The sequence below is a fragment of the Centruroides vittatus genome, unplaced genomic scaffold, assembly GCF_030686945.1.
Source record: "Centruroides vittatus isolate TY-2023 unplaced genomic scaffold, ASM3068694v2 contig_815, whole genome shotgun sequence".
Classification (NCBI taxonomy): domain Eukaryota; kingdom Metazoa; phylum Arthropoda; class Arachnida; order Scorpiones; family Buthidae; genus Centruroides; species Centruroides vittatus.
The window spans coordinates 568,333-583,014 of record NW_027122531.1 but is presented as its reverse complement, the minus strand read 5'-3'; the positions used below and the strand labels follow the sequence as shown (position 1 = coordinate 583,014).

General features: G+C 31.6%; 1 protein-coding gene across 1 annotated transcript; it reads right to left on the bottom strand.

Annotated features, from left to right (window-relative positions):
- Positions 1 to 1,416: 1,416 nt before the first annotated feature.
- On the bottom strand, positions 1,417 to 14,420 carry LOC136982155 (matrilin-2-like; the record flags this gene model as incomplete). Its single annotated transcript, XM_067278579.1, has 6 exons — positions 14,297 to 14,420; positions 11,721 to 11,858; positions 9,145 to 9,282; positions 6,569 to 6,706; positions 3,993 to 4,130; positions 1,417 to 1,554 (listed from the first exon to the last, which is right to left on the bottom strand). Coding segments are annotated over exons 1-6 (814 nt in total), but the record flags the coding sequence as incomplete, so codon positions are not given.
- Between the last annotated feature and the right edge of the window lie 262 nt (positions 14,421 to 14,682).

Genomic DNA, 14,682 nt, shown 5'->3' with positions numbered 1-14,682 from the left:
GATATTAATTTTTTCAGAAAAATAAACAAAATTAATAATTCATATACTTAATTAAACAACAGTGCTTTTCGTCATAAGACTTGTCATTAGCCAGCCTAGAACATCAGCCCACATCGTTTATTATGTGCATTTTGATCATTTGTAAATATAATCAAATATGTAACAGTTTTCTTCGAAAATATCAAACTCGATTCGTGATTTCTAAAGAATTCTACGTTATAAAATGTTCGTATAATATTGCATATTTCAGCACTTTAGTGTTTCGATATAACATTTAGTCAGTGAGTAAGTGGTATTTTTATTTGGCAAAAAACAAATTACTGTGAAACGAAAGACACAGAAAAAATAGCTGAAGAAAATGTATCGGCAGTTTTTTATTTAGCGTGAATTCCGTATTTAGCAAGTAATATCGTGAAAGAATAGAAACTAAAATAAAAAATGAACTATACGCCATCTAGGAAGTCAGTTTTTATTACAAGCAGCCTTACCTCTATATTTATTTTCCCATTTTTAACAATTCGGCTACTTTTAACTTTTTTTTTTTTTTTTTTTGAGCTGTCGTGAATTTTAAGCATGTGCGAAACTATGAAAATTTGTACAAATGGTCGCTGAGCAGCTCACGCAATTGCTTTTTTTCAGAACAGCAGCGACATCAGTGACGTTGTAAATACGTCATCATTTCTTGCAATCTGATTGCTCAATATATACATTTTATTGCCAAAAAACATTATCTAGTAAACACTTTTCGAGTTAATTATCCAAAAAATTCACGCGTCTGAAAAATAACATTTTTTTCAATTTCGCTTTCAGTTTACGTATACAGTTGTGTTTTTCCGTATGTTTATAACCAAACTTTTTAAATCAGTATTTGTAGTTTAATGATTTATTAGAAATATACGCTTCATATAGAACTGAAACCAATAATAATTTCATTTGTTTTCATGCCACTAATGCCTTTTTCATAACGTCATATTAACTAACCTACCATATGTTTTAATTATTAGTAGGATTGTAGATGTGAAATGAATTTCGTAAATTCTTTCGAACTTTTTCAACGATGTTATAATCTCTCTATGTGTACTGTTTGTGCAGTCATATTTATTGACAATACGTAACTAAAAATCCTCGAAACTAATACGTTATTGTAATATTATAAGCACCAAGTAACCACAAAAAATATACATTAACTGAAGCAAAAATAGCGCTTGTTACTTTCGACGATTTATTTTATTAAAATCGGCTACGCATTAACAAATTTTTTGACTGTTTTATTTTAAAATGAATGACACGACAAATCTTAATAATGATCGTAGAAAAATATTAATTTAAACACGAAACATGCATTACTGTAACATATCTACGAAGATTGTAGTAAATCTACGTTTAAATTTTTATATCACAGCAAAATCGACTTACCTTTGCAAGCGTCATTCTCGTATTCTAAACCTGTTTTGCATTTGCAAGTCGGCCCATTCTCATTCGTTACGCATTCTGCGTCTATTTCTTTACAATGCGCTTCCCAAGTTACTTCACCTTTCATACTCTTACAAGATTCTGCAATAGAGTAAAAGTTTTAGTACCTTTATGAGCATTTAGTACTATGTTTTCACGATTAGTTTAAATGTTAAACTAATACGTAAAATAAAAATTAGAAAGTGGCTATTTATATATTCAGTACGTATACGCAATTGGCTATTCATAAATACAGTATATCACACGATAATCGGGAGTCGCATCGCTCTCTCGGCTGAACTTATCGCGTGTTTAACAGGCAAGTCGGAAATTATTAATGCCGACACGCTCGCTATCGCTGGCAGTTAACTAGTACTACGCGCCTATCCGCAGCTTGTTCACTGAAATAAAAGGTTTTCTACTAGTTTAACTAGTGACAATCATTTCCCGAAGAGATCAATTAGGTAAGGATATAGTACGTAGGCAATTAATGTTATTTTACGTTCCAAGATGGCGGCTCGTCTGATTCCAGCAAAGAAACTGTGTGGACGCACGTTCTAACCTAACCTATTCTTATAATTTCGTTGCTAATAATTATGTTAATTTGTTAAAATAGGTTAGGTTAGAACGTGCGTCCCCACTGTTTCCTTGCTGAAATCAGAGACAAGCCGCCATCTTAAACCTATTGTAACATCAACCGGATAGACAAGCCGTAGTACTAGCCGACCGCGAGCAATAGCGAGCGTGTCGGCGGGTGACGGGCCTACAAAGTCGAAGAGTGCGGAAGCGTGCAAAAAATATTAGCGAAGAAAGCGACACGACTCCCAATCATCCCGCGATATACTGTATGTATAAATTGCCAATTGCATATGCATACTGTATGTATAATTAGCCAATTGCGTATACTTACTGTATGTATAAATAGCCTTATCTTAAAAATTTAACTTTTTTCAACAAATACTTGAATTAAAAATAGAACATTAAACATATCAAACAGTATTATGAATTGAATATAAATACTCAATTCAATATACATATTTTACAACATATTATGTTATGCATTCAATAAAAACTTTACACATATTTTATTGCTTAAAAAATAGATAAAAAGTCGTATTACTTATGATATTAATTTTTTCAGAAAAATAAACAAAATTAATAATTCATATACTTAATTAAACAACAGTGCTTTTCGTCATAAGACTTGTCATTAGCCAGCCTAGAACATCAGCCCACATCGTTTATTATGTGCATTTTGATCATTTGTAAATATAATCAAATATGTAACAGTTTTCTTCGAAAATATCAAACTCGATTCGTGATTTCTAAAGAATTCTACGTTATAAAATGTTCGTATAATATTGCATATTTCAGCACTTTAGTGTTTCGATATAACATTTAGTCAGTGAGTAAGTGGTATTTTTATTTGGCAAAAAACAAATTACTGTGAAACGAAAGACACAGAAAAAATAGCTGAAGAAAATGTATCGGCAGTTTTTTATTTAGCGTGAATTCCGTATTTAGCAAGTAATATCGTGAAAGAATAGAAACTAAAATAAAAAATGAACTATACGCCATCTAGGAAGTCAGTTTTTATTACAAGCAGCCTTACCTCTATATTTATTTTCCCATTTTTAACAATTCGGCTACTTTTAACTTTTTTTTTTTTTTTTTTTGAGCTGTCGTGAATTTTAAGCATGTGCGAAACTATGAAAATTTGTACAAATGGTCGCTGAGCAGCTCACGCAATTGCTTTTTTTCAGAACAGCAGCGACATCAGTGACGTTGTAAATACGTCATCATTTCTTGCAATCTGATTGCTCAATATATACATTTTATTGCCAAAAAACATTATCTAGTAAACACTTTTCGAGTTAATTATCCAAAAAATTCACGCGTCTGAAAAATAACATTTTTTTCAATTTCGCTTTCAGTTTACGTATACAGTTGTGTTTTTCCGTATGTTTATAACCAAACTTTTTAAATCAGTATTTGTAGTTTAATGATTTATTAGAAATATACGCTTCATATAGAACTGAAACCAATAATAATTTCATTTGTTTTCATGCCACTAATGCCTTTTTCATAACGTCATATTAACTAACCTACCATATGTTTTAATTATTAGTAGGATTGTAGATGTGAAATGAATTTCGTAAATTCTTTCGAACTTTTTCAACGATGTTATAATCTCTCTATGTGTACTGTTTGTGCAGTCATATTTATTGACAATACGTAACTAAAAATCCTCGAAACTAATACGTTATTGTAATATTATAAGCACCAAGTAACCACAAAAAATATACATTAACTGAAGCAAAAATAGCGCTTGTTACTTTCGACGATTTATTTTATTAAAATCGGCTACGCATTAACAAATTTTTTGACTGTTTTATTTTAAAATGAATGACACGACAAATCTTAATAATGATCGTAGAAAAATATTAATTTAAACACGAAACATGCATTACTGTAACATATCTACGAAGATTGTAGTAAATCTACGTTTAAATTTTTATATCACAGCAAAATCGACTTACCTTTGCAAGCGTCATTCTCGTATTCTAAACCTGTTTTGCATTTGCAAGTCGGCCCATTCTCATTCGTTACGCATTCTGCGTCTATTTCTTTACAATGCGCTTCCCAAGTTACTTCACCTTTCATACTCTTACAAGATTCTGCAATAGAGTAAAAGTTTTAGTACCTTTATGAGCATTTAGTACTATGTTTTCACGATTAGTTTAAATGTTAAACTAATACGTAAAATAAAAATTAGAAAGTGGCTATTTATATATTCAGTACGTATACGCAATTGGCTATTCATAAATACAGTATATCACACGATAATCGGGAGTCGCATCGCTCTCTCGGCTGAACTTATCGCGTGTTTAACAGGCAAGTCGGAAATTATTAATGCCGACACGCTCGCTATCGCTGGCAGTTAACTAGTACTACGCGCCTATCCGCAGCTTGTTCACTGAAATAAAAGGTTTTCTACTAGTTTAACTAGTGACAATCATTTCCCGAAGAGATCAATTAGGTAAGGATATAGTACGTAGGCAATTAATGTTATTTTACGTTCCAAGATGGCGGCTCGTCTGATTCCAGCAAAGAAACTGTGTGGACGCACGTTCTAACCTAACCTATTCTTATAATTTCGTTGCTAATAATTATGTTAATTTGTTAAAATAGGTTAGGTTAGAACGTGCGTCCCCACTGTTTCCTTGCTGAAATCAGAGACAAGCCGCCATCTTAAACCTATTGTAACATCAACCGGATAGACAAGCCGTAGTACTAGCCGACCGCGAGCAATAGCGAGCGTGTCGGCGGGTGACGGGCCTACAAAGTCGAAGAGTGCGGAAGCGTGCAAAAAATATTAGCGAAGAAAGCGACACGACTCCCAATCATCCCGCGATATACTGTATGTATAAATTGCCAATTGCATATGCATACTGTATGTATAATTAGCCAATTGCGTATACTTACTGTATGTATAAATAGCCTTATCTTAAAAATTTAACTTTTTTCAACAAATACTTGAATTAAAAATAGAACATTAAACATATCAAACAGTATTATGAATTGAATATAAATACTCAATTCAATATACATATTTTACAACATATTATGTTATGCATTCAATAAAAACTTTACACATATTTTATTGCTTAAAAAATAGATAAAAAGTCGTATTACTTATGATATTAATTTTTTCAGAAAAATAAACAAAATTAATAATTCATATACTTAATTAAACAACAGTGCTTTTCGTCATAAGACTTGTCATTAGCCAGCCTAGAACATCAGCCCACATCGTTTATTATGTGCATTTTGATCATTTGTAAATATAATCAAATATGTAACAGTTTTCTTCGAAAATATCAAACTCGATTCGTGATTTCTAAAGAATTCTACGTTATAAAATGTTCGTATAATATTGCATATTTCAGCACTTTAGTGTTTCGATATAACATTTAGTCAGTGAGTAAGTGGTATTTTTATTTGGCAAAAAACAAATTACTGTGAAACGAAAGACACAGAAAAAATAGCTGAAGAAAATGTATCGGCAGTTTTTTATTTAGCGTGAATTCCGTATTTAGCAAGTAATATCGTGAAAGAATAGAAACTAAAATAAAAAATGAACTATACGCCATCTAGGAAGTCAGTTTTTATTACAAGCAGCCTTACCTCTATATTTATTTTCCCATTTTTAACAATTCGGCTACTTTTAACTTTTTTTTTTTTTTTTTTTGAGCTGTCGTGAATTTTAAGCATGTGCGAAACTATGAAAATTTGTACAAATGGTCGCTGAGCAGCTCACGCAATTGCTTTTTTTCAGAACAGCAGCGACATCAGTGACGTTGTAAATACGTCATCATTTCTTGCAATCTGATTGCTCAATATATACATTTTATTGCCAAAAAACATTATCTAGTAAACACTTTTCGAGTTAATTATCCAAAAAATTCACGCGTCTGAAAAATAACATTTTTTTCAATTTCGCTTTCAGTTTACGTATACAGTTGTGTTTTTCCGTATGTTTATAACCAAACTTTTTAAATCAGTATTTGTAGTTTAATGATTTATTAGAAATATACGCTTCATATAGAACTGAAACCAATAATAATTTCATTTGTTTTCATGCCACTAATGCCTTTTTCATAACGTCATATTAACTAACCTACCATATGTTTTAATTATTAGTAGGATTGTAGATGTGAAATGAATTTCGTAAATTCTTTCGAACTTTTTCAACGATGTTATAATCTCTCTATGTGTACTGTTTGTGCAGTCATATTTATTGACAATACGTAACTAAAAATCCTCGAAACTAATACGTTATTGTAATATTATAAGCACCAAGTAACCACAAAAAATATACATTAACTGAAGCAAAAATAGCGCTTGTTACTTTCGACGATTTATTTTATTAAAATCGGCTACGCATTAACAAATTTTTTGACTGTTTTATTTTAAAATGAATGACACGACAAATCTTAATAATGATCGTAGAAAAATATTAATTTAAACACGAAACATGCATTACTGTAACATATCTACGAAGATTGTAGTAAATCTACGTTTAAATTTTTATATCACAGCAAAATCGACTTACCTTTGCAAGCGTCATTCTCGTATTCTAAACCTGTTTTGCATTTGCAAGTCGGCCCATTCTCATTCGTTACGCATTCTGCGTCTATTTCTTTACAATGCGCTTCCCAAGTTACTTCACCTTTCATACTCTTACAAGATTCTGCAATAGAGTAAAAGTTTTAGTACCTTTATGAGCATTTAGTACTATGTTTTCACGATTAGTTTAAATGTTAAACTAATACGTAAAATAAAAATTAGAAAGTGGCTATTTATATATTCAGTACGTATACGCAATTGGCTATTCATAAATACAGTATATCACACGATAATCGGGAGTCGCATCGCTCTCTCGGCTGAACTTATCGCGTGTTTAACAGGCAAGTCGGAAATTATTAATGCCGACACGCTCGCTATCGCTGGCAGTTAACTAGTACTACGCGCCTATCCGCAGCTTGTTCACTGAAATAAAAGGTTTTCTACTAGTTTAACTAGTGACAATCATTTCCCGAAGAGATCAATTAGGTAAGGATATAGTACGTAGGCAATTAATGTTATTTTACGTTCCAAGATGGCGGCTCGTCTGATTCCAGCAAAGAAACTGTGTGGACGCACGTTCTAACCTAACCTATTCTTATAATTTCGTTGCTAATAATTATGTTAATTTGTTAAAATAGGTTAGGTTAGAACGTGCGTCCCCACTGTTTCCTTGCTGAAATCAGAGACAAGCCGCCATCTTAAACCTATTGTAACATCAACCGGATAGACAAGCCGTAGTACTAGCCGACCGCGAGCAATAGCGAGCGTGTCGGCGGGTGACGGGCCTACAAAGTCGAAGAGTGCGGAAGCGTGCAAAAAATATTAGCGAAGAAAGCGACACGACTCCCAATCATCCCGCGATATACTGTATGTATAAATTGCCAATTGCATATGCATACTGTATGTATAATTAGCCAATTGCGTATACTTACTGTATGTATAAATAGCCTTATCTTAAAAATTTAACTTTTTTCAACAAATACTTGAATTAAAAATAGAACATTAAACATATCAAACAGTATTATGAATTGAATATAAATACTCAATTCAATATACATATTTTACAACATATTATGTTATGCATTCAATAAAAACTTTACACATATTTTATTGCTTAAAAAATAGATAAAAAGTCGTATTACTTATGATATTAATTTTTTCAGAAAAATAAACAAAATTAATAATTCATATACTTAATTAAACAACAGTGCTTTTCGTCATAAGACTTGTCATTAGCCAGCCTAGAACATCAGCCCACATCGTTTATTATGTGCATTTTGATCATTTGTAAATATAATCAAATATGTAACAGTTTTCTTCGAAAATATCAAACTCGATTCGTGATTTCTAAAGAATTCTACGTTATAAAATGTTCGTATAATATTGCATATTTCAGCACTTTAGTGTTTCGATATAACATTTAGTCAGTGAGTAAGTGGTATTTTTATTTGGCAAAAAACAAATTACTGTGAAACGAAAGACACAGAAAAAATAGCTGAAGAAAATGTATCGGCAGTTTTTTATTTAGCGTGAATTCCGTATTTAGCAAGTAATATCGTGAAAGAATAGAAACTAAAATAAAAAATGAACTATACGCCATCTAGGAAGTCAGTTTTTATTACAAGCAGCCTTACCTCTATATTTATTTTCCCATTTTTAACAATTCGGCTACTTTTAACTTTTTTTTTTTTTTTTTTTGAGCTGTCGTGAATTTTAAGCATGTGCGAAACTATGAAAATTTGTACAAATGGTCGCTGAGCAGCTCACGCAATTGCTTTTTTTCAGAACAGCAGCGACATCAGTGACGTTGTAAATACGTCATCATTTCTTGCAATCTGATTGCTCAATATATACATTTTATTGCCAAAAAACATTATCTAGTAAACACTTTTCGAGTTAATTATCCAAAAAATTCACGCGTCTGAAAAATAACATTTTTTTCAATTTCGCTTTCAGTTTACGTATACAGTTGTGTTTTTCCGTATGTTTATAACCAAACTTTTTAAATCAGTATTTGTAGTTTAATGATTTATTAGAAATATACGCTTCATATAGAACTGAAACCAATAATAATTTCATTTGTTTTCATGCCACTAATGCCTTTTTCATAACGTCATATTAACTAACCTACCATATGTTTTAATTATTAGTAGGATTGTAGATGTGAAATGAATTTCGTAAATTCTTTCGAACTTTTTCAACGATGTTATAATCTCTCTATGTGTACTGTTTGTGCAGTCATATTTATTGACAATACGTAACTAAAAATCCTCGAAACTAATACGTTATTGTAATATTATAAGCACCAAGTAACCACAAAAAATATACATTAACTGAAGCAAAAATAGCGCTTGTTACTTTCGACGATTTATTTTATTAAAATCGGCTACGCATTAACAAATTTTTTGACTGTTTTATTTTAAAATGAATGACACGACAAATCTTAATAATGATCGTAGAAAAATATTAATTTAAACACGAAACATGCATTACTGTAACATATCTACGAAGATTGTAGTAAATCTACGTTTAAATTTTTATATCACAGCAAAATCGACTTACCTTTGCAAGCGTCATTCTCGTATTCTAAACCTGTTTTGCATTTGCAAGTCGGCCCATTCTCATTCGTTACGCATTCTGCGTCTATTTCTTTACAATGCGCTTCCCAAGTTACTTCACCTTTCATACTCTTACAAGATTCTGCAATAGAGTAAAAGTTTTAGTACCTTTATGAGCATTTAGTACTATGTTTTCACGATTAGTTTAAATGTTAAACTAATACGTAAAATAAAAATTAGAAAGTGGCTATTTATATATTCAGTACGTATACGCAATTGGCTATTCATAAATACAGTATATCACACGATAATCGGGAGTCGCATCGCTCTCTCGGCTGAACTTATCGCGTGTTTAACAGGCAAGTCGGAAATTATTAATGCCGACACGCTCGCTATCGCTGGCAGTTAACTAGTACTACGCGCCTATCCGCAGCTTGTTCACTGAAATAAAAGGTTTTCTACTAGTTTAACTAGTGACAATCATTTCCCGAAGAGATCAATTAGGTAAGGATATAGTACGTAGGCAATTAATGTTATTTTACGTTCCAAGATGGCGGCTCGTCTGATTCCAGCAAAGAAACTGTGTGGACGCACGTTCTAACCTAACCTATTCTTATAATTTCGTTGCTAATAATTATGTTAATTTGTTAAAATAGGTTAGGTTAGAACGTGCGTCCCCACTGTTTCCTTGCTGAAATCAGAGACAAGCCGCCATCTTAAACCTATTGTAACATCAACCGGATAGACAAGCCGTAGTACTAGCCGACCGCGAGCAATAGCGAGCGTGTCGGCGGGTGACGGGCCTACAAAGTCGAAGAGTGCGGAAGCGTGCAAAAAATATTAGCGAAGAAAGCGACACGACTCCCAATCATCCCGCGATATACTGTATGTATAAATTGCCAATTGCATATGCATACTGTATGTATAATTAGCCAATTGCGTATACTTACTGTATGTATAAATAGCCTTATCTTAAAAATTTAACTTTTTTCAACAAATACTTGAATTAAAAATAGAACATTAAACATATCAAACAGTATTATGAATTGAATATAAATACTCAATTCAATATACATATTTTACAACATATTATGTTATGCATTCAATAAAAACTTTACACATATTTTATTGCTTAAAAAATAGATAAAAAGTCGTATTACTTATGATATTAATTTTTTCAGAAAAATAAACAAAATTAATAATTCATATACTTAATTAAACAACAGTGCTTTTCGTCATAAGACTTGTCATTAGCCAGCCTAGAACATCAGCCCACATCGTTTATTATGTGCATTTTGATCATTTGTAAATATAATCAAATATGTAACAGTTTTCTTCGAAAATATCAAACTCGATTCGTGATTTCTAAAGAATTCTACGTTATAAAATGTTCGTATAATATTGCATATTTCAGCACTTTAGTGTTTCGATATAACATTTAGTCAGTGAGTAAGTGGTATTTTTATTTGGCAAAAAACAAATTACTGTGAAACGAAAGACACAGAAAAAATAGCTGAAGAAAATGTATCGGCAGTTTTTTATTTAGCGTGAATTCCGTATTTAGCAAGTAATATCGTGAAAGAATAGAAACTAAAATAAAAAATGAACTATACGCCATCTAGGAAGTCAGTTTTTATTACAAGCAGCCTTACCTCTATATTTATTTTCCCATTTTTAACAATTCGGCTACTTTTAACTTTTTTTTTTTTTTTTTTTGAGCTGTCGTGAATTTTAAGCATGTGCGAAACTATGAAAATTTGTACAAATGGTCGCTGAGCAGCTCACGCAATTGCTTTTTTTCAGAACAGCAGCGACATCAGTGACGTTGTAAATACGTCATCATTTCTTGCAATCTGATTGCTCAATATATACATTTTATTGCCAAAAAACATTATCTAGTAAACACTTTTCGAGTTAATTATCCAAAAAATTCACGCGTCTGAAAAATAACATTTTTTTCAATTTCGCTTTCAGTTTACGTATACAGTTGTGTTTTTCCGTATGTTTATAACCAAACTTTTTAAATCAGTATTTGTAGTTTAATGATTTATTAGAAATATACGCTTCATATAGAACTGAAACCAATAATAATTTCATTTGTTTTCATGCCACTAATGCCTTTTTCATAACGTCATATTAACTAACCTACCATATGTTTTAATTATTAGTAGGATTGTAGATGTGAAATGAATTTCGTAAATTCTTTCGAACTTTTTCAACGATGTTATAATCTCTCTATGTGTACTGTTTGTGCAGTCATATTTATTGACAATACGTAACTAAAAATCCTCGAAACTAATACGTTATTGTAATATTATAAGCACCAAGTAACCACAAAAAATATACATTAACTGAAGCAAAAATAGCGCTTGTTACTTTCGACGATTTATTTTATTAAAATCGGCTACGCATTAACAAATTTTTTGACTGTTTTATTTTAAAATGAATGACACGACAAATCTTAATAATGATCGTAGAAAAATATTAATTTAAACACGAAACATGCATTACTGTAACATATCTACGAAGATTGTAGTAAATCTACGTTTAAATTTTTATATCACAGCAAAATCGACTTACCTTTGCAAGCGTCATTCTCGTATTCTAAACCTGTTTTGCATTTGCAAGTCGGCCCATTCTCATTCGTTACGCATTCTGCGTCTATTTCTTTACAATGCGCTTCCCAAGTTACTTCACCTTTCATACTCTTACAAGATTCTGCAATAGAGTAAAAGTTTTAGTACCTTTATGAGCATTTAGTACTATGTTTTCACGATTAGTTTAAATGTTAAACTAATACGTAAAATAAAAATTAGAAAGTGGCTATTTATATATTCAGTACGTATACGCAATTGGCTATTCATAAATACAGTATATCACACGATAATCGGGAGTCGCATCGCTCTCTCGGCTGAACTTATCGCGTGTTTAACAGGCAAGTCGGAAATTATTAATGCCGACACGCTCGCTATCGCTGGCAGTTAACTAGTACTACGCGCCTATCCGCAGCTTGTTCACTGAAATAAAAGGTTTTCTACTAGTTTAACTAGTGACAATCATTTCCCGAAGAGATCAATTAGGTAAGGATATAGTACGTAGGCAATTAATGTTATTTTACGTTCCAAGATGGCGGCTCGTCTGATTCCAGCAAAGAAACTGTGTGGACGCACGTTCTAACCTAACCTATTCTTATAATTTCGTTGCTAATAATTATGTTAATTTGTTAAAATAGGTTAGGTTAGAACGTGCGTCCCCACTGTTTCCTTGCTGAAATCAGAGACAAGCCGCCATCTTAAACCTATTGTAACATCAACCGGATAGACAAGCCGTAGTACTAGCCGACCGCGAGCAATAGCGAGCGTGTCGGCGGGTGACGGGCCTACAAAGTCGAAGAGTGCGGAAGCGTGCAAAAAATATTAGCGAAGAAAGCGACACGACTCCCAATCATCCCGCGATATACTGTATGTATAAATTGCCAATTGCATATGCATACTGTATGTATAATTAGCCAATTGCGTATACTTACTGTATGTATAAATAGCCTTATCTTAAAAATTTAACTTTTTTCAACAAATACTTGAATTAAAAATAGAACATTAAACATATCAAACAGTATTATGAATTGAATATAAATACTCAATTCAATATACATATTTTACAACATATTATGTTATGCATTCAATAAAAACTTTACACATATTTTATTGCTTAAAAAATAGATAAAAAGTCGTATTACTTATGATATTAATTTTTTCAGAAAAATAAACAAAATTAATAATTCATATACTTAATTAAACAACAGTGCTTTTCGTCATAAGACTTGTCATTAGCCAGCCTAGAACATCAGCCCACATCGTTTATTATGTGCATTTTGATCATTTGTAAATATAATCAAATATGTAACAGTTTTCTTCGAAAATATCAAACTCGATTCGTGATTTCTAAAGAATTCTACGTTATAAAATGTTCGTATAATATTGCATATTTCAGCACTTTAGTGTTTCGATATAACATTTAGTCAGTGAGTAAGTGGTATTTTTATTTGGCAAAAAACAAATTACTGTGAAACGAAAGACACAGAAAAAATAGCTGAAGAAAATGTATCGGCAGTTTTTTATTTAGCGTGAATTCCGTATTTAGCAAGTAATATCGTGAAAGAATAGAAACTAAAATAAAAAATGAACTATACGCCATCTAGGAAGTCAGTTTTTATTACAAGCAGCCTTACCTCTATATTTATTTTCCCATTTTTAACAATTCGGCTACTTTTAACTTTTTTTTTTTTTTTTTTTGAGCTGTCGTGAATTTTAAGCATGTGCGAAACTATGAAAATTTGTACAAATGGTCGCTGAGCAGCTCACGCAATTGCTTTTTTTCAGAACAGCAGCGACATCAGTGACGTTGTAAATACGTCATCATTTCTTGCAATCTGATTGCTCAATATATACATTTTATTGCCAAAAAACATTATCTAGTAAACACTTTTCGAGTTAATTATCCAAAAAATTCACGCGTCTGAAAAATAACATTTTTTTCAATTTCGCTTTCAGTTTACGTATACAGTTGTGTTTTTCCGTATGTTTATAACCAAACTTTTTAAATCAGTATTTGTAGTTTAATGATTTATTAGAAATATACGCTTCATATAGAACTGAAACCAATAATAATTTCATTTGTTTTCATGCCACTAATGCCTTTTTCATAACGTCATATTAACTAACCTACCATATGTTTTAATTATTAGTAGGATTGTAGATGTGAAATGAATTTCGTAAATTCTTTCGAACTTTTTCAACGATGTTATAATCTCTCTATGTGTACTGTTTGTGCAGTCATATTTATTGACAATACGTAACTAAAAATCCTCGAAACTAATACGTTATTGTAATATTATAAGCACCAAGTAACCACAAAAAATATACATTAACTGAAGCAAAAATAGCGCTTGTTACTTTCGACGATTTATTTTATTAAAATCGGCTACGCATTAACAAATTTTTTGACTGTTTTATTTTAAAATGAATGACACGACAAATCTTAATAATGATCGTAGAAAAATATTAATTTAAACACGAAACATGCATTACTGTAACATATCTACGAAGATTGTAGTAAATCTACGTTTAAATTTTTATATCACAGCAAAATCGACTTACCTTTGCAAGCGTCATTCTCGTATTCTAAACCTGTTTTGCATTTGCAAGTCGGCCCATTCTCATTCGTTACGCATTCTGCGTCTATTTCTTTACAATGCGCTTCCCAAGTTACTTCACCTTTCATACTCTTACAAGATTCTGCAATAGAGTAAAAGTTTTAGTACCTTTATGAGCATTTAGTACTATGTTTTCACGATTAGTTTAAATGTTAAACTAATACGTAAAATAAAAATTAGAAAGTGGCTATTTATATATTCAGTACGTATACGCAATTGGCTATTCATAAATACAGTATATCACACGATAATCGGGAGTCGCATCGCTCTCTCGGCTGAACTCTATCGCGTGTTTAACAGGCAAGTCGGAAATTATTAATGCCGACACGC